Source organism: Myotis nattereri (genome assembly GCF_964212035.1).
Source record: "Myotis nattereri genome assembly, chromosome: 12".
NCBI lineage: Eukaryota > Metazoa > Chordata > Mammalia > Chiroptera > Vespertilionidae > Myotis > Myotis nattereri.
The window spans coordinates 83,143-107,588 of record NC_138087.1 but is presented as its reverse complement, the minus strand read 5'-3'; the positions used below and the strand labels follow the sequence as shown (position 1 = coordinate 107,588).

Sequence of the window (24,446 nt, the reverse complement as noted above, 5' to 3'; positions counted from 1 at the left end):
TATTAGAAACGTGTGCTTTCTCTTTTCTTCCTTTTCCATTTAACCAGACTGAGCCACAGTGATGCGTGGCTGGGTACAGCATGTGTGTGTGTGTGTGTGTGTATTTCCCCCCAGCCTGTTTGGTACAGTGCATTGAGCGTTGGCCAGCCTGTGGACCAAAGGATCCCAGGTCCGATTCCGGCCAATGTCATGGACCTTGGTAGCAGGTTCTTTGGGCCCTGGCCCTGGTCGGAGGCAACCAATTGACGTGTTTCTCTCACATTGATGTTTCCCTCTGTCTTTCCCTGTCTCTTCCACTCTCCCTAAAAGTTAATTGAAAAATAACTTCGGGTGAGGATTAACAGCACCAAATATATATATAATTTATTTTAGGGAAGGAGGGAGGGAGGGAGGGAGGGATGGAGGGAGGGAGAGAGAGAGAGAGAGAGAGAGGGAGAGAGAGAGAGAGAAATACCTATCGGTTGCCTCCAATACATACCCCAGCTGGGAATTGAACCTGAATCCTGGGCATGTGCCCCAACCTCGTAAGGAATCGGTGACCTTTCCCTTCACCTTGCACCCTGGACTCACGCCCCTCAAACCCATGCCTCCCGCTCCCCACCCCCTCGAGGGATTCCCAAATGGGTGAGGGCTGGTTCCTGGGTTGGCAGATGGAGGGCACTCTTTTCCACCCGGACAGGCTGGGCCGGTTTCTCAAACAGCTTCCCTCCCTGAAGTTGGTGAGCTTCGGGCCTTAGGGTGGGGGGACTCAGAGAAGCCTGAGGCGAGGTCCGAGGCCATGGAGAGCTTTCTGTATTTGAATGAAACCTTGCAGTGAGATCCATTGGAATGAATCGCCCTGACCTCCTTCCCTCCTGCTTTCTCCCTACCTCACCCCCTACTCCCCATCCCACAATCCAGATCCCTTTCTCTCAGCCCTCAAGTCAGGAGTTTCCTTCTAAGTGCTAACTGAGCCTCTGGGCCTGGAGCCAGGGGATGGGTGTGGTGGAGGGAAAGGGGTGGCGGGGGAGAATCATGCAGGCGGGGGAGGGGAGGAGAGGGGGAAGCTGACTTGCTTCCTGAGAGTGTATTTGAGGCAACAACAGATAAGGATAACCAGGTGGCTGTTTGTGCTCAGAGGGGCCTGGAAAGACGACGTGCCTCTGACATTCCAAAGTAATACACTTCTCCTATTGGGCCACAGACCGGCTTAGTGAAGGTAAAGGTGGACTTCTGTCAAGGCAGGGAAGATTCCAGCCTAGGAAATGACTACCTGCTGTTAAGCCCAGATTTCAGGATCCCCAAAAGACCAACAGGGAGCGGAGTCCGATGCAAAAACAAGAGTCTTTATTCGAGCTAGCTTGAGCTCCCTGTCCACCACACTTGCTGACGCAGCGGCAGGAGGCAGAGAGAGAGAGAGAGAGCTCTGTGGGGAGACGGGTTTTATAGGGGGGTTGGAGTAAGGGGAGGAGAGAGGATTGTGGGCCCTGCCGATTGGCCAGGCGCAAGTTGGGGTCTTGTTACACAGGATGTGGTTGTGTCTATGGTGCGCTCTTCCCTTGATTATCATTGGTTAGTTTAAAGAAATCCTAGGTGTGGCTAGCAGAGGCTTGGGTTTCCGGGGAGAAGCTCCTTGCTGAGCACATGGCTGAGATGAGGGCAGGCTGAGTAACTGATACAGTCTGTGGCTTTCCTGGAAGAGGAGTTAGGGACACAGCTGTCAGTTCTGTTCTGTCCTTTTACCTGCCATCCACTGCTTTTAGTGACAAGAGTTTTCAGTTCAGACCATCTCTGGTGGTTACTTTGGGTCTCTGAGTTTGTGAGGCCCAAGGCCTGTTCTGCTCTCCTGTAGGCTCCCCCCCACCTCGAGTCTATTTAGGTGCTCTTCCACAATCGCCTCTCTCTGCTCAACCCTGCATTAAGGTGGTAAGAGGATGCAGTGCTCTTTGATATTCTGGAGCCACACACCTCCGACCCTGTACCCACCGCATTGTCAAAGGAGGACAGTGCTGTCTTAACTCCTCGAGGGTTGGCGGGGGTTGGCGATGGGCTAATGAGTCCATTCACCCGTTTTGGAGATGTGTCTTTCTATCTTTCTCTGAGGCTCTGCAACCATTACAGAGCGATCGAGTTGGCAGGGAGCCTAGAGCTGAGGAGGGTCATTTCTGAGAGTTGTAAGGGCTCCCATGCATGGAAAGACACACGGATCTGAGAAGGCCTTGTTAACGTAAAAAAAACCATTGAAACCTGTAAAGAATTTTGTGTGTTTATTTGAGCGAAACTGTCGACATATGCCGGGAAGCAGAACCTCAGGGAATTGAGATAAGGCTTCGGAGAATGGCGGGGTTACAATTGTATTTATACATTTCAATCAAAGGAGGAACATAGGTGAGTTACATGAAATTCATTGGTGATAGATTAAGGAGGAGGGATAAAGCAAAGCGGGGAAACCCCTGGGATTGAATAAAAAGGAAAATGATGGACACATATTAGATGGGTACAGGAACAATTAACATGATAATGAAGGAATCTGTGGCATCTGTCCTGGGCCCAGCACATCTGGCTGTGCCCCAGGGGCTTCATAAAAAATGGAGGTCACAAGTTACCCAGATATCCCAAGGATATGTTATTATAGATGCAAAAAGACAGGTAGGCTCAGCTACAGTAAATGTTGACCTCATCAGTGAAGATACTGGCCTAGGACGTGACTGCCTACCATAACTGATTTTAGTTAAAGTTTAATTTCAGACCATCCTTTGTAACCACTTTAGGTCTCTGAGTCTGCCAGGCTGCCACACAGACCTTCCCTGAGCTTGTCAGGTTAGAATGTGGCCCCTTTCATCCAGAGCCTCATTCTCCATTCGCTTCCCTGGGAATGGGAAAACGGGTCTAGCAGCAGGCAGGGTGGGTAGCATTCAACTCTGGTGCCAGGAAATGGCCAAAGCTCTCTATGGTCCACTTTATAGCGGGGCTCGGCTAGGTTTCTGAAGAAGATTACCCTCTTTTTTTCTTCCCTGGAGAGATCCCCTGAGTCTAATTTCTCCCACGTGTTGGTGAGTATGTACCCCCAAAAAGGGGACTCTGGAGGTACCGCGGCCCGGGTACCCATCTACAGAGACACATGGGTAGCGAGCCCGAGAGTGAGAGGCATCTCTGCCAGCCTCTGGGGCTGTTTGGGGCCATTCTGAGTGGGGCGGGTCCCCCACGAATAGGGTCGCTCGGGCTCTTGTGGAAGTTCATTATGGAGAAAGGACGGTTGGCAAACATACGTTCAGTCAGTTTCCAGATGAGATTCCTCTCAGGATGTTCTATTTTTAAAGGTCATCATTCTTGCCCTAACCGGTTTTGCTCAGTGGATAGAGCGTCAGTCTGCAGACTCAAGGGTCCCAGGTTCCAGTCCGGTCAATGACATGTACCTTGGTTGTGAGCACATCCCCAGTAGAGACTGTGCAGGAGGCAGCTGATCAATGTTTCTCTCTCATCAAATTTCTAACTCTCTATCCCTCTCCTTTCCTCTCTGTAAAAATATCAATAAAATATATTTTAAAAAATAAATATCATGATTCTCCCCCTTTGGTTCAGTCTCTGGCTCATTAAAGTCTAAATACACATGACCCTTCTAAAAAAAAAAAACAACCCACGAAAACCAACAACCAACATATGTTGGCATCACTGGCTTAAAGACAAATATCAGGACAAGTAGAGGGCCCCACCGGCCCGCTGAAGTGATTCCCGGGGCTTGGGGAGGACTTGGGAGATGGGGCAGGTGCCCAAGGAGGCCCGCAGGGCTCTGTCTCCACGCCTTGCAGGGCGGCATCGCCGTTTTCTGGGTTGAAGAGGGGACAATACATATTTAGACAAGCTTGGGTGGGTCCGGAACAAGCCACAAGGAAAAAAAGCCACAGTAAATCTCCTAGACGTGGGCCACTCATTAGAAATCTTGGTAGCGGAACTTGTGCTCCTGTGTGTGTGTGTTTGGGGGGGTGGGGAGGTAGGTGAGTGGGTGTGGGTGTGGGTGTGGGTGTGCGCGTGCGTGTGCGCGTCTGTGTGTGTAAATCCGCAGTCACGCACGGACACTTCTTGATTTGAATGGTCCGTCGGCATCCATGAGCATCCTTCAGCCCCTGCCTTCTTGAAGACAGCGTGCCCCGCCCCCTGCTTGTCCTTCCCCGCTCCCCACTCGGGTCAAGTCCAGGCACTTGGCTCTGGCTGCCTGAGGGTGGCTTGCATTGGCACATCTCGATCAGCAGAGGACGGGATGGGCTCTTTGGCCATCTTTGAGGGACACTAGGCCCGGCAGGGTTACCTGAGAGGCCATCTCCTCAATGTGAGGAGAGGCTGTTTATTTGTCCTAAGTCAGGAGTCCAGGTCACCACAAACCAAAAATCTACAGCAGGCACACGAGAAACAAGTGAAAGGAACTCAAACATAGAACTACAGAAAGTCCTCAACATACAGGACAAGAGAGCAGGAAAATAAAGAGAAACAGAGGACTCTAAAACTCAGAAAACCATAACAGCGCAAGCACCCTTAACTGGCGATAATCTCTTCAAGTATAAATAGATTACAAGATCCAATTGAAAGACAAACGGAGCCCTGCTGGTGTGGCTCAGTAGCTGAGAGAGGTCGCATCATGCAATGGAAAGCTCAGGGCTCCATTCTGGGTCAAGGGATTGCAGGTCAAGGGCACATACGTGGTTGCACATACCAGGTTCTATCCTGGCTCTGGGCAGGGTGCCTGTGGGAGGCAACCAATCCATGATTCTCTCACATCACTGTATCTCCCTCTCTCTCCCTCTCTTGCCTTCTCACGTTCTCCTGAAAGTGGCTGAGATTCCTCGTATTCATTTCTCCAAGGGAGGGGGTGGGGGACGTGGGGTAACGGAGGGGGGAGACCAGAGACCTAAACGCACCAAACGAAGGGTGCCTTGAAGGTCATGGGAGGCAGAGGCTGAAGTGGATGTGAATAAAATGTGTATGCTTTTGTATATGAGCTCTGAGCCCATGACGCCAGAGGCCACCAGCAGCTGGTGGAGGCAGGCAAGGTGCTCCCCAGAGCCCCCAAATGGAAAGGGGTCCCGCCCGCACCTTGATTTGTGACTCGTGGCATCTGGCCTCTCAGGGAATTCCTTTCTCTTCTTGTAAGCCACCTCTTTGGTGGCAGCGGTACATGGCGACTCTAGGAAATGAATAGGATGCTGTCCTTCAGATGTGCCCTAGGACGTCTGCTTTTCAAAACCGTTGAATCCAGCCGAAACCGGTTTGGCTCAGTGGATAGAGCATCGGCCTGCGGACTGAAAGGTTCCAGGTTCGATTCCGGTCAAGGGCATGTGCCTGGGTTGCGGGCACATCCCCAGTAGGAGATGTGCAGGAGGCAGTTGATGGATGTTTCTCTCTCATTGATGTTTCTGGCTCTCTATCTCTCTCCCTTCCTCTCTGTAAAAAATCAATAAAATATATTAAAAAAAACCCAAAAAAACAAAAAAAACAAAAAAAACAAAACAAAAACCGTTGAATCCAAAGAGGTCAGTTGTACTGTAGGTGTTATCAGAATCTCAGCCGAGCATCAAATATGATCCACAGGCCCGAGACCCAAGCCACCCAGCAAAAAGCCACAGTGAATCTCCTAGACGCGGTCACTTGGCAGAAATCTCGGTGCCGGACATTGTGCTCCGTGTGTGTACCTCAGAGGCCACGCAGGCACACTGGGGGATTTCCCCTGTGGGATGGAATCTGAGAGCACCCCTCTTCTCCCCCCGCCCCCTCCACCGTCCTACCACACACATAAACACACACACACACACACATACACAGCCCTACCTGCCTTCTCCCGTACAGCGCTCCCGGCTGCACCTTGCCCCACACCTGGGTGGTCCAGATACCTGGTTCTGCCTTCACCAGAGGAGGCTGTGGAAGGGAGTTGGGAGGAGGCTTACATTGGCTCTGCAGGACCAGTAGAGCGTGCCACCGGTCCGCCAAAGCGATTCCAGGTCTTGGAGAGGACTTGGGAGATGGGGCAGGGGCCCAAGGAAGCCCACAGGGCTCCCTCTCCACACCTTTCGGAGCGGCATCACCGTTTTCTGGGTTGAAGAGGGGACAATACGTATTTAGACAGGCTTGGGGTGGGCCCAGGACAAGCCACAAGGAAAAAAGCCACAGTACATCTCCTAGGTGTGAGTCACTCAGCAGATTTCTTGTTAGCGGACCTTGTGCTCCCCTGTGTGTTTGTGTGTGTGTGTGTGTGTGTGTGTGTGGGGGGGGTAGGTGTCTGGGTGAGGGTGTGGAAATGTGTGTGCGCACTTGCCTGCCTCTGTGCGTGTACATCCGCAGTCACTCACGGACACTCCTTGCTTTGAATGGTCCGTTGGCATCCATGAGCACCGTTCAGCCCCTGCCTTCTCACAGACAGAGTCCCCTACTTGTCCTTCCTCCCTCTTGTCCAGCCAGAACTGCGGAAGTCCTGTCACCTGGCTCTGCCTTCCCCAGAGGAGGCTCCAGGAGGGGGGCTCGCATTGGCACTTCTCGATCAGCATGGGGCGGGACGGGCTCTTTGGCCCAGACCCCTGCCCAGTCAACCCAATCTTGGTAATCCACAGCCAAAGACTATGTCCGGGTCTGGCCATCTGGTCGACCCTCCCCACACCCCACCACCCCAACACCCCCCCCCCCCTTTTCCCGCTAACTCTCTGCATGGATGGTCAGGCACCTGCCCAGAGACCAAGTCTGGGCCTGGCCATTTGGGCTTGCCAAAGCGTCAGAACATTGAAAGACTGGATCAACGTGTTTTCTAAGGAGGAGGTTTTTTGGTTTTTTTTGAGGTATTTTTTTGGTTTTTGATTTTTTTTTTTTTTTTTTTAGGAGGGAAGGAGTTTTTTCTTTCTTTCTTTGTTTGTTTTTTGTACACTCATTGCTGCTTATTATGGCCAAGGTGAAAACGCCACCTCCTCCACAACTGCAACCAGTAAACTTTATCCCCAAAATGACTAGGTACAAAACAGGTCTTTTTCAGAATTTTTTAATGAAATAAAAGTTAAAGAAAAATCTTTACATGAGTTCTAAATTCTATTTTAAAACAGAAGAAACAACTCCACAATTGGCCACAGGTCCCCTCCAGCCCGCCCTCGGGAAGCAGCGCCAGAGAACGTCCAAGCGCCTAGCTCCAGGCAAGCACTGACTGACTTGCTCGTGCTTTAGCTGGTGTCCATCATCGCGTCGTAAGCGTCCATCTGGGCGTCCAAGTTTTTGGTGTCCATCATCGCGTCGTAAGCGTCCAGCTAGGCGTCCAACTTTTTGGTGTCCCACATCGCGCTGGAAGCGTCCAGCTGGGCGTCCAACTCCTCCGCAGAGATCTGTTGCTTTGAATTTCGGCCGGTGCGCCTGCCTGTAACCCGCTGCCCCCGCGGGCGCGACTCCGGGTGCCGCTGCCAGAGCGTCCAGATCCTCGGTGTGTAGTCATCCCGCCTCTGTTGACACTCTGTACCGGCCTGCGCTGCGTGTCTATCTGTGAGGTGAGGAGCTGGATGTCGAGGGGGCGGCCATTTGAAGCGACAGTGGTACAATGAAAGAGTACAATGGTTCTCTTTCATGGCTTCAAGGGGTCTGCCTTCCGCTCAAAGTGCACGTGGGCTGTTCCCAGGCTGCGGCCAGAGCGGTGGTAGTGGACACCGGCCTTCTTCAGAGGCCCGGACTCCGCCCGCAGCTGCTGGATGTCCGCGTCGGACACTCCGAAGTCCTTTGGACAGCAGCAGCTTCCCCTGGTCACCACGCCGGCGCCCCTGCCGAAGCCGCTGTGGAAAAGGCCCTGATGCCACATGTGGGGAAGCTATTTCGGTCGGTTCCTGCCTCGGCCGCCCGCCGCACGGAGGACGAGGGCCGCCCGGTTCCGGATGGGCCCGCTGCCCCAGCTCACGGGAGCGGTGGCCTGCGCTCCGCCAGCGCGGCCTTCCTGGGAGCCGGCCCGGCCTCGGTCCCGGCCTAGGTCCCTGCCCCCGCCGCCGCCGCCCCGCTGGCTCCGGTTCAGCCTAATGATGTCGTCCAGAGACATGTTGACTTTGTCGGCCAAGGCGGGCGCGGAATCGGCCTCGGGTGGATCCGTGCGTAAGCACGCCGGTCCTTCACTTCCCGTGCAGCGCCGGAGCTGTTCCCGTGCGGGCACCAGATGTTGGGGTCCCGGCCCAGGGATTCCCAAAGGTCTGGACGGAGTCGACGAAGAAGGAATGACACGGAGACGGCGCGTTCAGTGGATCGGCAGCCTAGCCAGGTGCTAGCCAGGTGCTCCAGCGGCTTCTATGTCCCGGGACCGGGTCTTCGCAGCATCTCTCCCTGAAAGCTCCTTTGGAGAACGAGCCTAGGGCTGAGAAAGCTCTGCCAAGAGGACCCTGCTTTCTTTTATAGCCCGGGAGCGTGGTGGGAGGAGCCAAATCAGCCGGCCGCCCGCTCCACCAATCAGCCGCCCCCAGGACTGAAAGCCTCACCGCTCGAGCACCAGTAGAGGGCGCCACCGGCCCGCCGAAGCGATTCCCGGGGCTTGGGGAGGACTTGGGAGATGGGTTAGGGGCCCAAGGAGGCGCGCAGGGCTCCGTCTCCACGCCTTGCGGGGCGGCATCACCGTTTTCTGGGTCGAAGAGGGGACAATACATATTTAGACAGGCTCGGGTGGGGCCGGGACAAGCCACAAGGAAAAAAGCCACAGTAAATCTCTCCTAGACGTGGACCACTCATTTGATAGCGGAACTTGTGCTCTCGTGTATGTGTGTGTGTGTGTGTGTGTGTGTGTGTGTGTGGAGGGGGCGGAGCGGGGTAGGTGTGTGGGTGTGAGTGTGCGCGTCTGTGTGTGTAAACCCGCAGTCACGCACGGACACTTCTTGATTTGAATGGTCCGTCAGCATCCATGAGCACCCTTCATCCCCGGCCTTCTTGCAGACAGCGTGCCCCGCCCCCTGCTTGTCCTTCCCCTCTCAGGTCAAGTCCAGGCACCTGGCTCTGGCTGCAGGAGGGTGGCTTGCATTGGCGCTTCTCGACCAGCAGAGGGCGGGACGGGATCTTTGGCCATCTTTGAGGGACACTAGGCCCGGCAGGGTTACCTGAGAGGCCATCTCCTCAATGTGAGGAGAGGCTGTTTGTTTGTCCTAAGTCAGGAGTCTAGGTCACCACAAACCAAAAGTCTACAGCAGGCACACGAGAAACAAGTGAAAGGAACTCAAACATAGAACTACAGAAAGTCCTCAACATACAGGACAAGAGAGCAGGAAAATAAAAGAGAAACAGGGGGCTCTAAAACTCAGAAAACCATAACAGCACAAGCACCCTTAACTGGCGATAATCTCTTCAAGTATAAATACATGACAAGATCCAACTGAAAGACAAACGGCGCCCTGCTGTTGTGGCTCAGTAGGTGAGAGAGCTCGCATCATGAAATGGAAAGCTGAGGGCTCCATTCTGGGTCAAGGGATTCCGGGTCAAGGGATTCCGTGTCAAGGGCCCATACGTGGTTGTACATACCAGGTTCTATCCTGGCTCTGGGCAAGGTGCCTGTGGGAGGCAACCAATCCATGATTCTCTCACATCACTGTCTCTCTCTCTCTCCCTCTCTCCCCCACTCTCTCCGTCTCACGTTCTCCTGAAAGTGGCTGAGATGCCTCGTATTCATCCCTCAAAGGGAGGGGCGGGGGGGGGGGGTGACGGAGCGGGGAGACCGGAGACGCAAACACACGGAACGAAGGGTGCCTTGGAGGTCATGGGAGGCAGAGGCTGAAGTGGATGTTAATAAAATGTGTATGCTTTTTTATATCTGGTTGTCGATCAGAATGATTGGCTGCGGGGCTTTATTTTTATTTTATTTATTTTATTTTATTTTATTTTATTTTATTTATTATTTTATTTTATTTTACTTTATTTTAGGGGAGGCTGCAGCGGGGAGGGGTGGGGTGTGGGTGGTTGGGGGGGTTTGTATCGGCGCTTCTCGACCAGCAGAGGGCGGCGCATTGAAAGTCTGGATCAAAGTGTTTTTTTAGGAGGTTTATTTTTATTTTATTTTATTTTATTTTATTTTTTTTTACAAGGTGGAAGTTGAGGAAACTTTATTTCAGAGGGAGGTAGAGTCCTAGGCAGCCCTCCAAGTCATTTGAAAACCAAAACCAAGAGCCCCTGGCATCTCCTTAAGAAATTTAAGACATTATTCTGAGGGGAGAATTAGTATAAGGTAACGAGAATGACACGGTAGGGTGCGCCTTGAACCAGGTGATTCCCACGTGGAACTAGAGCAGCCTCTACTGGCAGTTCATGGGTATTACTGCGGAAGGTAGGATCTGGGATCTTGTTGAGGGCTGGGACAGAAGGCAGCTGAGATTTGGGAAGAGCTCTCTTTCACATAATTCAGGCTTAATACAAATGAAGGACCCACCTTTGCCTCTTGTAGGCCAAAACCTCAATCTTTCCATTATTCCAGAAAAAAAGAGGAAGCATAATTGGTATAAAAACACCCAATAGGATGGTTGGTGGTATATGTGGGGGTGGGTATCCCCATGCGCACGCATATGAGTATGGGTACGTCCCTAGCCACCAGAGCATCTCACCAAGGTCTGCGGCTTTAGAAAGAGGTCAAAGTACCTGTATTTTTAATAATTTCTTGACATGGTAAAAGAATTTTACATTACGATCCAAGGGTGGTGCGGTGAGAAGGGGCAGCAGAACAATCCAACAAACAAAAAAAGAAACAGAAATGCATGGTGGAAAGGATTTGAAGGGTGGGTAGGGGCATTGCCCAACTAAAATGCAATTGGTTTGTTACTGAGTACTATTCATGGGAAGACAGCATCCTGACTCCTCTATACAGTATATTGGGAGTAAAAATGATGCATCCAGGTGGAAATATGACTAGGGGTTGGAAGACAGACAGGGGAAGAATAAGTCAGAAATAGACACTGAGAGAGTCACTGGCTGGCTGGCTGTAAATACTGACTCTCCAATAGTGATAGAATAAAAAAGTGGGGGATATCTCTGGAAGATTTGAGATAGGGGGTAACTCTTCTATGGTTTTGACTTGCCCAGCAGATTTCCACATACACATGTGTACACACTTGTGTTTGCATGCACACGTAGACCACATAAGTGACTGCTTTCCCTGGAAGCACAATACTATAAATAAGAGAAATATTTTTCCCAAAGAAAAAGTCCAGGAGGAGCAGCAGCAGCTGGTCCTCACAGCTGAAGACACCCCCACCCCAAATGACAACTGGTCTGGAAAGAGGCATTCAGTAGTCAGAGGACTGGCCTTTGCAATAATGCCCAAAGGACCTGAGTCCCAGAGAAAGGAGCCTTCCCCAATCCCTCTGCTTCTCGCCTCTTGGTTCTCCTCCAACTCAGTAGCCTCTGGGTACCAAGAGGCTACAATATCAGGAGTCGATGGGCCCCGCTGGATGATGACTGAGACAACTATCACCTCCTGACTGTGTGTGTGTGTGTGTGTGTGTGTGTGTGTGTGTAACAGGGTTTTTTTTGGGGGCCGGGGGGAGTGTCAGGTAACAGAGTAGGAAGGCAGATGTGTGCATGTCTGTATGTGTGTGTCTATCATGCACATAAGTGTATGTGAAAATTCTACTTATAAAAACATCTAAAGGACTTAGGGACTTAGCCAAAGTCTGTGGTGTTTCTTGCCATGTATGTAGATGGAAAACCTGAAGTCATCACCAGGACAACTGGGACAGGGAGGATCCAATATCCCACACTGGCAAGAGACACTACCCTTATATCAGAAGAGAGGAGCTAGTCTCCCTGACCCCAGATCTTAGAAAAAAACAAAAACCTAGCACTTTCCTTTTAGTTCCCTCAGCTCCTAACGAACTAATCATCAAAAGGAAAAAAACAACACAAAGCCCAAGACAAAGAAGGGGGTGGGGAAAGAAAACACAAGTATTCTGGTGCCAATATCTTGTGCACACAAACCTGGAGTTCTCCAGAAATTAGAACAGCTCAGGTGTGGGTATTAGGGAAGGAAATAGAAGAGTTCCTGAGGCCTGAAAAAAGAGGTAAACACGTCACAGAACTACATGAGAGTTTCATTAGACTCTAACTAAAAACAGAGAGAGGTGTGATTACTATTTCCAGCCAGTTTCCCCATCACGATAGTCATGTAACAAACCAAGGCAATGTCGGTCTTGAGCCAGACTCACAGAGTCCCCTGGCCCTGGCCCTGGCCTCAGTACAGTGTCTCTGCATTGCTGCTCCGGGGCCGTTTAATCTTCTCAATATTTTTCAGGATCATGTCATGTAGGGTGACATATTGATTCCTTAGTTCTGATATGATGAGACGGAGGCTGATATATTCTTTCTCATCAATCTCTGTCACGGTTCGGCGATAGTCCTCCACATGGGGATATTTAGCTATTTTAGAAACCAATTTGGCTCTCGTAATATAATATCTAGAAATCTGGTCCAGATAAGATGCAGCTTCACTCTCAACAGTCCTTAGTTCTGCAACTGTCTCCTCCTGAATAGACACCCCGAAGTTGTTCCCATCTTCTATCCTAGGGATCAGGAGCTGTACCCACATTTTGACCGTGTTGCATTTCTCAATCAGCAGCCGGATCTCAGGTTTCACTTTCTCAATAATGTCCACCAGCTGCTGGTTGCTTTTTAGCATCCCATTGGGCATCAAAAACACCTTGGTTCCTTGAAAGGCCTCTTCACACTCATCCAACCTTCGCTTTTTGTAAGTGGGACCATCCAGTCCATCGTGGCTATTGGTGAGAAGAATGGGGTCAGGGACAGGGAGATTCATGTCTGAGTGGATCTGAGTTAGGTCATGAATGTTTAGGATTGGTTCCTTCAAAAAACTATCAAGTTCTAACAGCGTCTTTGGGAAAAAATTTGCCACCAAGTCTTCTGCCTCACTTGTGATCCGCTCCCTGAAAGAATCAACCTTGAGCTTCACTTCCTGATCCACCTTCAGCAACGAGGCCATGGCCGGGCAGGGCCGTGTTCGCTCCGCTGGAGACCGGAGGCGCTGTGGGCTCCGGGGAGGGGGTCAGAGGGACGGGAGTTATTTCAGCGGCTCTCGGGACGCGGCTGCCTTCGCTGGCTCACGGACTGCTCACTTGCTCGCTCGCTCCCTCCCTCTGTGCCGCCTGCCCGCCCGCCCACCTGCTGCCTGCTGCTGGATGCCTGTTTGCACTATCCTATTTTTATTATTTTTATTTTTTTAGCAAGTTTTTTTTTGAAAATGAGTAGGACAATGGCCGCAGTTACCACAATACTTTGAGCATCTCCCGGCCTCAGAGGTAACCAGAGTCCTGGGAGCAGGGCCCCTACTGATCCATGTCGTCCAAGAGCGGAGTGGCATCGCCAGCAATAGACATGGGGTGCTTTCATTCCCAGGCCTGGGGGGGGGGTGGTCGAGGTGTCAGCCGCTGCTTTTGTTTCCCCCGCTCAGCCTCCTTCTCCTGAAGCCACTGCTCTGCCATCTTCCCCCAGTCGATGGCTGCGTGGCTGTTGGGCTTTGGCTGTTGCTGCCGTTGCATTGCCGGGAGCCGGAGGAGGGCTGTGGCTGTGGCTGTGGCTGTGGCTGGGGCTGGGCCTGGGCAGACGGTGGGGTGGTGCTGGCCTGTAGCTATTGGTATAAAGAAAGAAATAAAATAAAAAGTATTCTGTCAACATTTATTTGCTTTTTGGCCTCGCCCCGGATCAACCCAAATCACTCTGATCCACAACCAGAGACTAAGTCTGGGCCAGGCCATCTGGTACAGCCAGAGACGGGTTGTACATAAAAATATAATTATAAAATAAAATAAAATAATATAAAATATAAATAAAATAGCCGAAATCGGTTTGGCTCAGTGGATAGAGCGTCGGCTTGGGGACTGAAAGGTCCCAGGTTCGATTCCGGTCAAGGGCATATACCTGGGTTGCGGGCATATCCCCAGTGGGAGATGTGCAGGAGGCAGCTGATCGATGTTTCTCATCGATGTTTCTAACTCTCTATCTCTCTCTCCCTTCCTCTCTGTAAAAAATCAATAAAATATTTTTTAAAAAAATAAAAAAATAAATAAAATACAATAAAGTAAAATAAATAAAATTAATAAAATATATAAGATAAAATAAAAAATAAAATAAATAATAAAATAAAATTAAATAAAATAATTAAATTAAATTAAATTAAATTAAAAAAGTCCCGCTGCCAATCACTCTGATCGACAGCCAGAGACCAAGTCCCGGCCAGGCCATCTGGTCAACCCACCCTCTCTCTGTGTATGGCCGGGTCCCCGCCAGAGACCAAGTCCCACCTGCCCGTTTTGGTGAGCACAAGGTCCTTCAGCCATTCATTCAGGAAGAAGTGATGGAGGCCTCGCTCAGACCCAGCTATGCTGGGCCCCACAGACACGGACTAGTCATGCCCTCCCTCGGTAGGGCTAAGCTGTTTGACTGCAGACCGATGGCTTCTCTCCCTAGGCTCCCACTCTTCACCCTGTTCAGAAGGGTACCCTCGCCTGGGCCCTCAACTTCTTCACCTCGAGCTTCCGGTCTTCCTGATAATTGACCCGCTTATGCAAATTAATTTCACCTGCCTCAGCCTCAGTTTCCTCTTCCAGAAATGGATTAATGTAACCTACAAGGTGGCCCTGCTCCCACCACACAGGAAACCCTCAAGGTGCCATTGGCACCTGGGTCCCCCCAGGGCGGGGCCAAACCCTAACATCACATACACACACACAACTGTGATACATCTACACAATGGATGGGGTAAAAAGGTAAGAAAAAAAAAGAGAAGGAATTCTTGCCAGCATGGATGGAACTGGAGAGCATTATGCTAAGTGAAGTTAGCCAGTCAGAGAAAAATGAATACCACATGAACTCACCCATTTGTAGAATATAGAGAACAACGTAGACTGAGGAACAGGGACAGATCCATAGACATCTATACCTCCACTCTCTGCTGGGGCTGTTTGCTGGTGGCCTCTGGCATCCTGGACTCAGAGCTAATATACAAAACCATACACATTTTATTCACATCAACTTCAGCCTCAGCCTCTGCCTCCCATGAGTTCCAAGGCCAGCTTCATTTGGTGTGTCTGTGTCTCCCATCTACCCCCTTACCCCTCCCCCCCCCCCCACACACCCACCCTCGCCCGGCCCATTCCTTACGAGGAATAAATACCAGGCGCAGCCACATCCAACAGAACCTTTCCTTGAGGTCCTTTGGGTGAATGACACCTGAAGGGGCGAGCCTAGCGGGGCCTAGCTTGGAACATGTGCATCCCCACCTTAAACTTGACGCCCAACCGGTGACGCTTTCAGTCCTGGGGGCGGCTGATTGGTGGAGCGGGCGTCTGATTTGGCTCCTCCCACCACGCTCTGGGGCTATAAAAGAAAGCAGCGTCTTCTTTGCAGAGCTTCTCAGCCCTAGGCTTGTTGTCTTGGTCGTCGTCCTCGTTCTCCAAGAGAGCTTTCAGGGGAGAGATCTCGCCAAGCACCGATCCCGGGATATAGAAGCCGCTGGAGCGCCTGGCTAGAACCTGGCTAGGCTGCTGATCAACTGAACGCTGTCTCCGTGTCATTTCTTCTTCGCTGACTGCGTCCACACGTTTGGGAACCCCTGGACCTGCTGTGCTTCGACCTCACCATCACGCGCCGCCGAGAAGATGTCTCCTACATGGCCACGCTTCAGTGTACCTGAAGCGCGGACGCGGTTCACGAAGTCTACCAGAGAAGCCCTGAACAACAAAAATATCCAGCCATTATTGAATACCTTCAGCCAGTTAACTGGAAGTGAAGATGAAAAAAAATGTACCCTTGACCAAGCTCTCAGAGGTGTTCTGCAAGAAGAAATTATAAATCACTCATCGTGTGAAAATGTTTTAGCTATTATTTCTCTTGCTATTGGGGGAGTAACTGAAGGTATTTGCACCGCATCTACACCTTCTGTATTGTTGGGAGACGTTTTGCAATGTCTCCCTTTGGATCAGTGTGACACAATATTCACGTTTGTGGAAAGAAATGTTGCTACTTGGAAATCAAATACATTCTATTCTGCTGGGAAAAATTATTTACTACGTACGTGCAATGATCTCTTAAGAAGATTGTCAAAATCCCAGCACACAGTTTTGCGTGCACGAATTCAACTCTTTTTGGCCAGGCTTTTCCCTTTATCTGAGAGATCCGGTCTTAACTTGCAGAGTCAATTTAATCTGGAAAATGTCACCGTTTACAATACCAATGAGCAGGAAAGCACCTTGGGTCAGAAGCATGCTGAAGACAGAGAAGAAGGAATGGACGTAGACGAAGGTGAAACGGGTGATGATGAAGCTCCAACAGCTTGCTCCATTCCAATGGATTACAGCCTGTATCAAAAATTCTGGTCACTTCAGGATTGCTTCAGGAACCCTGTGCAATGCTATGAGAAGATTTCATGGAAAACTTTCCTCATGTACTCAGAAGAAGTCCTGGCTGTTTTCAAGAATTACAAATTAGATGACACTCAGGCCTCAAGAAAAAAGATGGGAGAATTAAAAACAGGAGGAGAACATGTATATGCTGCAAAATTTTTAACAAGTGAAAAGTGGCTGGGTTTACAACTGAGTGACAGTAACTTTCGCCGACACATTCTACTGCAGTATCTCATTTTATTCCAACATCTCAAGGGACAGGTGAAATCCAAAAGTTCAAAGGATGTTTTAACTGATGAGCAGTCACTCTGGATTGAAGGTACTACAAAATCAGTTTATCAACTGCTATCTGAAAACCCACCAGATGGAGAGAGATTTTCAAAGATGGTAGAGCATATATTAAACACTGAAGAAAACTGGAATTCATGGAAAAATGAAGGCTGCCCAAGTTTTGTGAAGGAAAGAACATCAGATACTAAGACGACGAGAGCAGTACGAAAGAGAACAGCACCAGAGGACTTCCTGGACTTCCTGGGGAAAGGGCCCAACAAAAAGATTCTGAAGGGAAAGGAGGCGTTAATAAGCCTTTGGGATCTCTGCCGGGATAATATGGAAGCTTGTAAATCAGACCCAAGAGGCTATATGCCAACGTTGGAGGAATTCTTTGAAGAAGCCATTGAACAGGCAGACCCGGAAAGCATGATTGAAAAGGAATATAAGGTTGTGAACGATCCAAATTATGGTTGGAGAGCCCTGAGACTGTTAGCACGGAGAAGCCCTCACTTCTTCCAGCCAGCCAAACAGCAGTTCAAAAGTTTGCCAGAATATCTCGAAAACATGGTGCTAAAGCTAGCAAAGGAATCACCACCTCCTTCAGAAGAAATAAAAACAGGTGAGGGTGAAGATGAGGAAGATAATGATGCTGTACTGAAGGGAAATGAAAGCCCTGATGCTCTCCGAGACAAACCTGTAACAGGGGAAAAATAGAGATATTTGCCAACAAATTGGCTGAACAATGGAGCACATACCACAGTTGCGTGTTTACTTATTTTTCTTTTTTTAATTGCATTTGTGTCTGTGGGGCCCCGCGGAGCTGAGTCTGAGCGAGCCCTCCATCACTTCTTCTGGAATGAATGGCTGAATGACCTTGTGCTCTCCTCACCTGCACATCAGGAGTTGGAGGGCTGACTCAGATCAGCCATCCAGAGTTCTTGAGGGCCCTTCCCTTCACCACACTACAAACATGCCGTTTCATTAACTTTGTGACTACTGCCCCAAAGAACAACTTCACAGTTGCCACACTGGCTCCATCGCTTTGATGAGTGACCAGTGACCGGGAGGGGCTAGGGCGGGAGGACAGGGAGGGGCACTGAGAAAGGGAGGTGACTGCTAATGGGTATGGGTGTAGTGTCCTACAGTTGGCTTCTAGCAGACAACGCCCCCGGCTGGACCTTCCTCCACCCCTCGGGTCTACCCACACCTGGGAGGTCCAGACACCTGGCTCTGCCTTCCCCAGAGAAGGTTGCGGAATGGGGTGCGGGTGCGGGTGCGGGTGGTGAGTGGGGGGTGGGGAGGAGGCTTGCGTTGGCGCTCCAAGACCAGTAGAGGGCGCCACTGTCCCGCCGGAGCGATTCCCGGGGCTTGGGGAGGACTTGGGAGATGGGGCAGGTGCCCAAGAAGGCCCGCAAGGCTCCCTCTCCACGCATTTCGGACCGGCATCACCGTTTCCTGGGTTGAAGAGGGGACAATACATAGTTAGACAGGCTCGGGTGGGCCCGGGACGAGCCTTAAGGGAAAAAGCCACAGTAAATCTCCTAGACGTGGGCCACTCATTTGATAGCGGAACTTGTGCACATTTTAATAGATACAGAGAAGTTCCACCACCATATGACAGAAAAGCTTATTATGGCAGGAGTGTTGACTTTAGAGACCCCTTTGAAAACGAGCATTGCCGAGAGTGGGAGAGAAAATACAGAGAGTGGTATGACAAATGCCACAGAGGTTATGCTGCTGGAGCACAGCCTCGAGCATCAGCAAATGGCTTTCCCCCAGAGAGCTTTTCACCACCTCATATCAGGAATTCTCCCCTTACAAGGGGCCGCAGAGAAGTTTACTCGGGTGGACAGAGTCGTAGAAGTCGAAACATAGGTGGTAGCAACTCTTCAGAAAAGCTTTCAACAAGAGACAGCCACAATAGGAAGGATAGTACAAAGTCAAAAGAGAAGGAGAGCGACAGTGCTGCAGGAGATGGTAAAGGAAGTAAACATAAGGAACATCGAAGGCGGAAGGAAGCAAAGGCCTTCTAAACACAGAGTTGTTAGAACCTTCTGGAAAATCAAGAGAACCTACAAGTCCAGTGATGAGATACGTCCCAGGGGCAAAAACAAACAAACAAACAAACAAACAAAAAACCCCACAAACAAACAAACAAACAAACAAAACAAACAAATAAACAAACAAAAGACCCCCAGAAAACCCTCCTTAAAAAAAAAAGTAAAAAAAAAAAAATAAATGCCCACAACAACAACAAAAGAAAGGACTCCTTAGAAAACACGGTGATCCAGCTTTTCAACGCACTGACGCACTGACGCACTGACGCTTTGGTAAGACCAGATGGCCAGGCCCGGACTTGGTCTCTGTGGGGGGCCTGGCCATCCATCCAGAGAGGGAGAGGGGCGGGGAAGGGGGAGGGGGGCGGGGTGGGGCGGGGCGGTCGACCAGATGGGCGGGTCCCGACATAGTCTTTGGCTGTGGATAACGGAGATTGGGTTGACTGGTTCTGGGGCTGAAGAGCCCATTCCGCCCTCGGCTGGTCGAGAAGCACCAATGCAACCCTCGCTCCGGGGGAAGGCAGAGCCAGGTGATTGGACTTCCTCAGTTCTGGGAAGGACAAGCAGGGGACGCTGTCTGCGAGAATGCAGGGGCTGAAGCGTGCTCATGGGTGTGGACGGACCATTCAAAGCAAGGAGTGTCCTTGTGTGACTGCGGATGTGCACACCCACACGCACTCCCACCCCCACACCGATCCATCTAACGCCCCCCCCCTCCCCGCCATGAACTCTCCACCCCCCGTACCACACACACACACACACCACACACACACACACACACACACACACGGTAGCACAAATTCCGCTATCAAAGGAGTGCCTCACGTCTAGGAGTTTTACTGTGGCCTTTTTTCCTTGTGGCTTGTCCCCGCCCCACCTGAGCCTGTGTAAATATGTATTGTCCCCTCTTCAACGCAGAAAACCGCGATGCCGCCCCGCAAGGCGTGGAGGCGGAGCCCTGCGCGCCTCCTTGGGCACCTGCCCCATCTCCCAAGTCCTCCCGAAGCCCCCCGGGAATCGCTTCGGCGGGCCGGTGGCGCCCTCTACTGGTCCTGGAGCGGTGAGGCTTTCAGTCCTGGGGGCCGCTGATTGGTGGAGCGGGCGGCCGGCTGATTTGGCTCCTCCCACCACGCTCCCGGGCTATAAAAGAAAGCAGGGTCCCCTTGGCAGAGCTTCTCAGCTCCAGGCTGTGGTCGTGATCGTCGTCCTCGTTCTCCAAAGGAGCTTTCAGGGGAGAGATCTTGCGAAGACCCGGTCCCGGGACATAGAAGCCGCTAAGCACCTGGCTAGCACCTGGCTAGGCTGCTGATCCACGGAACGCTGTCTCCGTGTCATTTCTTCTTTGGCGACTCCATCCACACCTTTGGGAACCCCTGGACCTGCTGCCGCTGGACCCCGCCATCTCGGGAGCCGCACCGGGCAGAACAGAAAGGAAGAACTGGTCTTCGCAGTTTCCGGGCCTGTTCTCACCGTTCTGAGACTAGAGGCGAAGGGAGCGGAAGGTGAGAGAAGCACGGGCACTCGGGTGGGGAAGCATCCGGGAGCCTCGGAGGCGGCGGCGACAGGCCACCAAGGCCCCCGGCCGCCCGCCAGGGGGTCTGGGTGGCGAGGCCGTGCCCGGAGCCCGGTGGAGGCCCACTGCCGGCTTGGTGGTGACGCAGTGCCCCTTGGCGGAGCCCCTGGCCCTCCCGCCCTGGTCCACCCTCCTGCACCTTAAGTGATTCCGTGCTCGAGGTCTGGATTGCGGTTCTCACGCCCCTGCTGTGGGGTGGGGGTGTTGAACCCGAGGCCTGCGGTCCTTCGGTGTCTTGCGGGTGTTCTGTGTATGGGCATATTCTGCTCTTAAGTACACAAATATACATATATTGAGCGCGTCCACGTCTCCACACCCGACCTTAGTTAGGAGTCCTTTGGCACCATGGCCTGTGTGCATTATAAATTCGCTTCCAAACTCAACTATGCCATCGCCACCTTTGATGGGCGGCACATCTCCCTCCGTGACCTAAAGAAGCAGATTATGGGGAGAGAGAAGCTGAAAGCTGCCAACTGCGACCTGCAGATCAGCAACGCGCAGACCGAGGAAGAATATACTGATGACAATGCTCTGATTCCTAAGAATGTATCTGTAATTGTTAGAAGAATTCCTACTGGAGGTGTGAAATCTACAAGCAAGGCGGACGCTATACGTCGCACGGAACCAGTGATGGGCACTTCAACAGTCACTGATGACTCTTCTGCATCTATTTCTCTGGCCCAGCTTACGCAGACTGCCAATCTGGCTGAAGCCAATGCTTCTGAAGAAGATAAAATTAAAGCCATGATGTCGCAATCTGGCCATGCATACGGCCCCGTCAATTGCGTGAAGAAGCCTCTAGGTCCACCACCTCCATCTTATACCTGTTTCCGCTGTGGTAGACCCGGCCATTATATTAAGAACTGCCCAACAAACGGGGATGAACGCTTCGAACCTCGCCCTAGGATTAAAAAGAGCACTGGAATCCCCAGAAGTTTCATGATGGAAGTGAAAGATCCTAACATGAAAGGTGCAAAGCTCACCAACACTGGGACATACGCAATACCGACTATAGAGGCAGAGGCATATGCAATTGGGAAGAAAGAAAGGCCACCTTTCTTACCAGAGGAGCCCTCTTCGTCTTCTGAAAAGGACGACCCTATCCCAGACGAGTTGCTGTGTCCCATCTGCAAAGACATCGTGACTGATGCCGCTGTCATTCCCTGCTGTGCAAACAGCTATTGTGATGAGTGTATAAGAACAGCGCTCTTGGAATCAGAGGACCATACGTGCCCCACGTGTCATCAACATGATGTCTCTCCCGATGCTTTAATTGCCAATAAATTCTTGCGACAGGCGGTTACTAACTTCAAAAATGGAACTGGTGGTTATACAAAAAGACTGCGGAAACAGTTACCCCCACCACCACCCCCGATACCGCCATCGACACCTCTCATTCAGCGGAATCTACAGCCTCTGATGAGATCTCCAATATCAAGACAGCAAGATCCTCCGATAACTCCAGTGACGTCTTCATCAGGCCACCCGGCTCCCTCTATATCTTCATTAACTTCTAATCAGTCTCCCTTAGCCCCTGCTGTGCCCGGAAATTCATCCACCCCAGTGCCTGTACCTGATATAACTGCAACGGTGTCCATATCAGTCCACCGGGAAAAATCAGATGGGCCTTTCCGGGATTCCGATCATAAAATAGTGCCAGCCGCAGCCCTTGCCTCAGAATATTCAAAGGGAACCTCTTCAATAGCAATGACTGCCCTTGTGGAGGAGAAAGGTTACCCGGTGCCTGTGCTTGGAACCCCATCTTTGCTTGGACAGTCACCACCTGCTGGGTATAGCGTCCCTCCCCCCGGGTTCCCTCCAGCGCCAGCCAATTTGTCAACGCCTTGGGGATCATCAGGGGTGCAGACTGCTCATTCAAATACCATCCCAAAAACACAAGCACCACTTGGACCCGGGGAAGAATTCTATAGAGAGCAGCGACGGCTAAAAGGAGAGTCTAAATATCCCTATGGTGGTTCCTCATACTCCAGAAGTCCTTCTACTTACCCTAAATCAAGATCTGGTTCAACGCGGTCACCTTCTTATTCCCATTCATCTAGCCGCTCACAATCTCCTTCCTATTCGCCATCACTTCCATACCCCAGAAGGGGCAGAGGCAAGAGTCGGAATTGCCGCCCAAGGTCTAGATCTCATGGATATCGTCGATCTAGGTCAAGGTCACCACTATATAGGCGATGTCCTTCGCGATCAAGGTCCCCTCCAGCATTTAGGGGACAGTCTCCAAATAAACGGACTGTACCACAAGGGGAAACAGGACGTGCACATGTTAATAGATACAGAGAAGTTCCACCACCATATGACAGAAAAGCTTATTATGGCAGGAGTGTTGACTTTAGAGACCCCTTTGAAAACGAGCATTACCGAGAGTGGGAGAGAAAATACAGAGAGTGGTATGACAAATGCCACAGAGGTTATGCTGCTGGAGCACAGCCTCGAGCATCAGCAAATGGAGATAACTTTCCCCCAGAGAGCTTTTCACCACCTCATATCAGGAATTCTCCCCTTACAAGGGGCCGCAGAGAAGTTTACTCGGGTGGACAGAGTCGTAGAAGTCGAAACATAGGTGGTAGCAACTCTTCAGAAAAGCTTTCAACAAGAGACAGCCACAATAGGAAGGATAGTACAAAGTCAAAAGAGAAGGAGAGCGACAGTGCTGCAGGAGATGGTAAAGGAAGTAAACATAAGGAACATCGAAGGCGGAAGGAAGCAAAGGCCTTCTAAACACAGAGTTGTTAGAACCTTCTGGAAAATCAAGAGAACCTACAAGTCCAGTGATGAGATACGTCCCAGGGGCAAAAACAAACAAACAAACAAACAAACAAAAAACCCCACAAACAAACAAACAAACAAACAAAACAAACAAATAAACAAACAAAAGACCCCCAGAAAACCCTCCTTAAAAAAAAAAGTAAAAAAAAAAAAATAAATGCCCACAACAACAACAAAAGAAAGGACTCCTTAGAAAACACGGTGATCCAGCTTTTCAACGCACTGACGCACTGACGCACTGACGCTTTGGTAAGACCAGATGGCCAGGCCCGGACTTGGTCTCTGTGGGGGGCCTGGCCATCCATCCAGAGAGGGAGAGGGGCGGGGAAGGGGGAGGGGGGCGGGGTGGGGCGGGGCGGTCGACCAGATGGGCGGGTCCCGACATAGTCTTTGGCTGTGGATAACGGAGATTGGGTTGACTGGTTCTGGGGCTGAAGAGCCCATTCCGCCCTCGGCTGGTCGAGAAGCACCAATGCAACCCTCGCTCCGGGGGAAGGCAGAGCCAGGTGATTGGACTTCCTCAGTTCTGGGAAGGACAAGCAGGGGACGCTGTCTGCGAGAATGCAGGGGCTGAAGCGTGCTCATGGGTGTGGACGGACCATTCAAAGCAAGGAGTGTCCTTGTGTGACTGCGGATGTGCACACCCACACGCACTCCCACCCCCACACCGATCCATCTAACGCCCCCCCCCTCCCCGCCATGAACTCTCCACCCCCCGTACCACACACACACACACACACACACACACACACACACACACACACGGTAGCACAAATTCCGCTATCAAAGGAGTGCCTCACGTCTAGGAGTTTTACTGTGGCCTTTTTTCCTTGTGGCTTGTCCCCGCCCCACCTGAGCCTGTGTAAATATGTATTGTCCCCTCTTCAACGCAGAAAACCGCGATGCCGCCCCGCAAGGCGTGGAGGCGGAGCCCTGCGCGCCTCCTTGGGCACCTGCCCCATCTCCCAAGTCCTCCCGAAGCCCCCCGGGAATCGCTTCGGCGGGCCGGTGGCGCCCTCTACTGGTCCTGGAGCGGTGAGGCTTTCAGTCCTGGGGGCCGCTGATTGGTGGAGCGGGCGGCCGGCTGATTTGGCTCCTCCCACCACGCTCCCGGGCTATAAAAGAAAGCAGGGTCCCCTTGGCAGAGCTTCTCAGCTCCAGGCTGTGGTCGTGATCGTCGTCCTCGTTCTCCAAAGGAGCTTTCAGGGGAGAGATCTTGCGAAGACCCGGTCCCGGGACATAGAAGCCGCTAAGCACCTGGCTAGCACCTGGCTAGGCTGCTGATCCACGGAACGCTGTCTCCGTGTCATTTCTTCTTTGGCGACTCCATCCACACCTTTGGGAACCCCTGGACCTGCTGCCGCTGGACCCCGCCATCTCGGGAGCCGCACCGGG

At 51.5% G+C, this 24,446-nt stretch overlaps 2 protein-coding genes across 2 annotated transcripts; one reads left to right on the top strand and one right to left on the bottom strand.

Annotated features, from left to right (window-relative positions):
* Nucleotides 1–12,019: 12,019 nt before the first annotated feature.
* LOC308528256 (proteasome activator complex subunit 3-like) lies at nucleotides 12,020–13,221 on the bottom strand. The gene has a single exon (XM_081103818.1). It carries the CDS (start codon nucleotides 12,938–12,940, stop codon nucleotides 12,176–12,178), a length of 765 nt encoding a protein of 254 aa, XP_080959944.1. The 5' UTR covers nucleotides 12,941–13,221; the 3' UTR covers nucleotides 12,020–12,175.
* A 2,393-nt stretch (nucleotides 13,222–15,614) lies between these two features.
* On the top strand, nucleotides 15,615–19,752 carry LOC308528413 (THO complex subunit 1-like; the record flags this gene model as incomplete). The annotated part of the gene is given in 3 exon segments (XM_081104014.1): nucleotides 15,615–17,337; nucleotides 17,340–17,390; nucleotides 19,607–19,752. Coding segments are annotated over 3 exon segments (1,920 nt in total).
* Nucleotides 19,753–24,446: the final 4,694 nt, after the last annotated feature.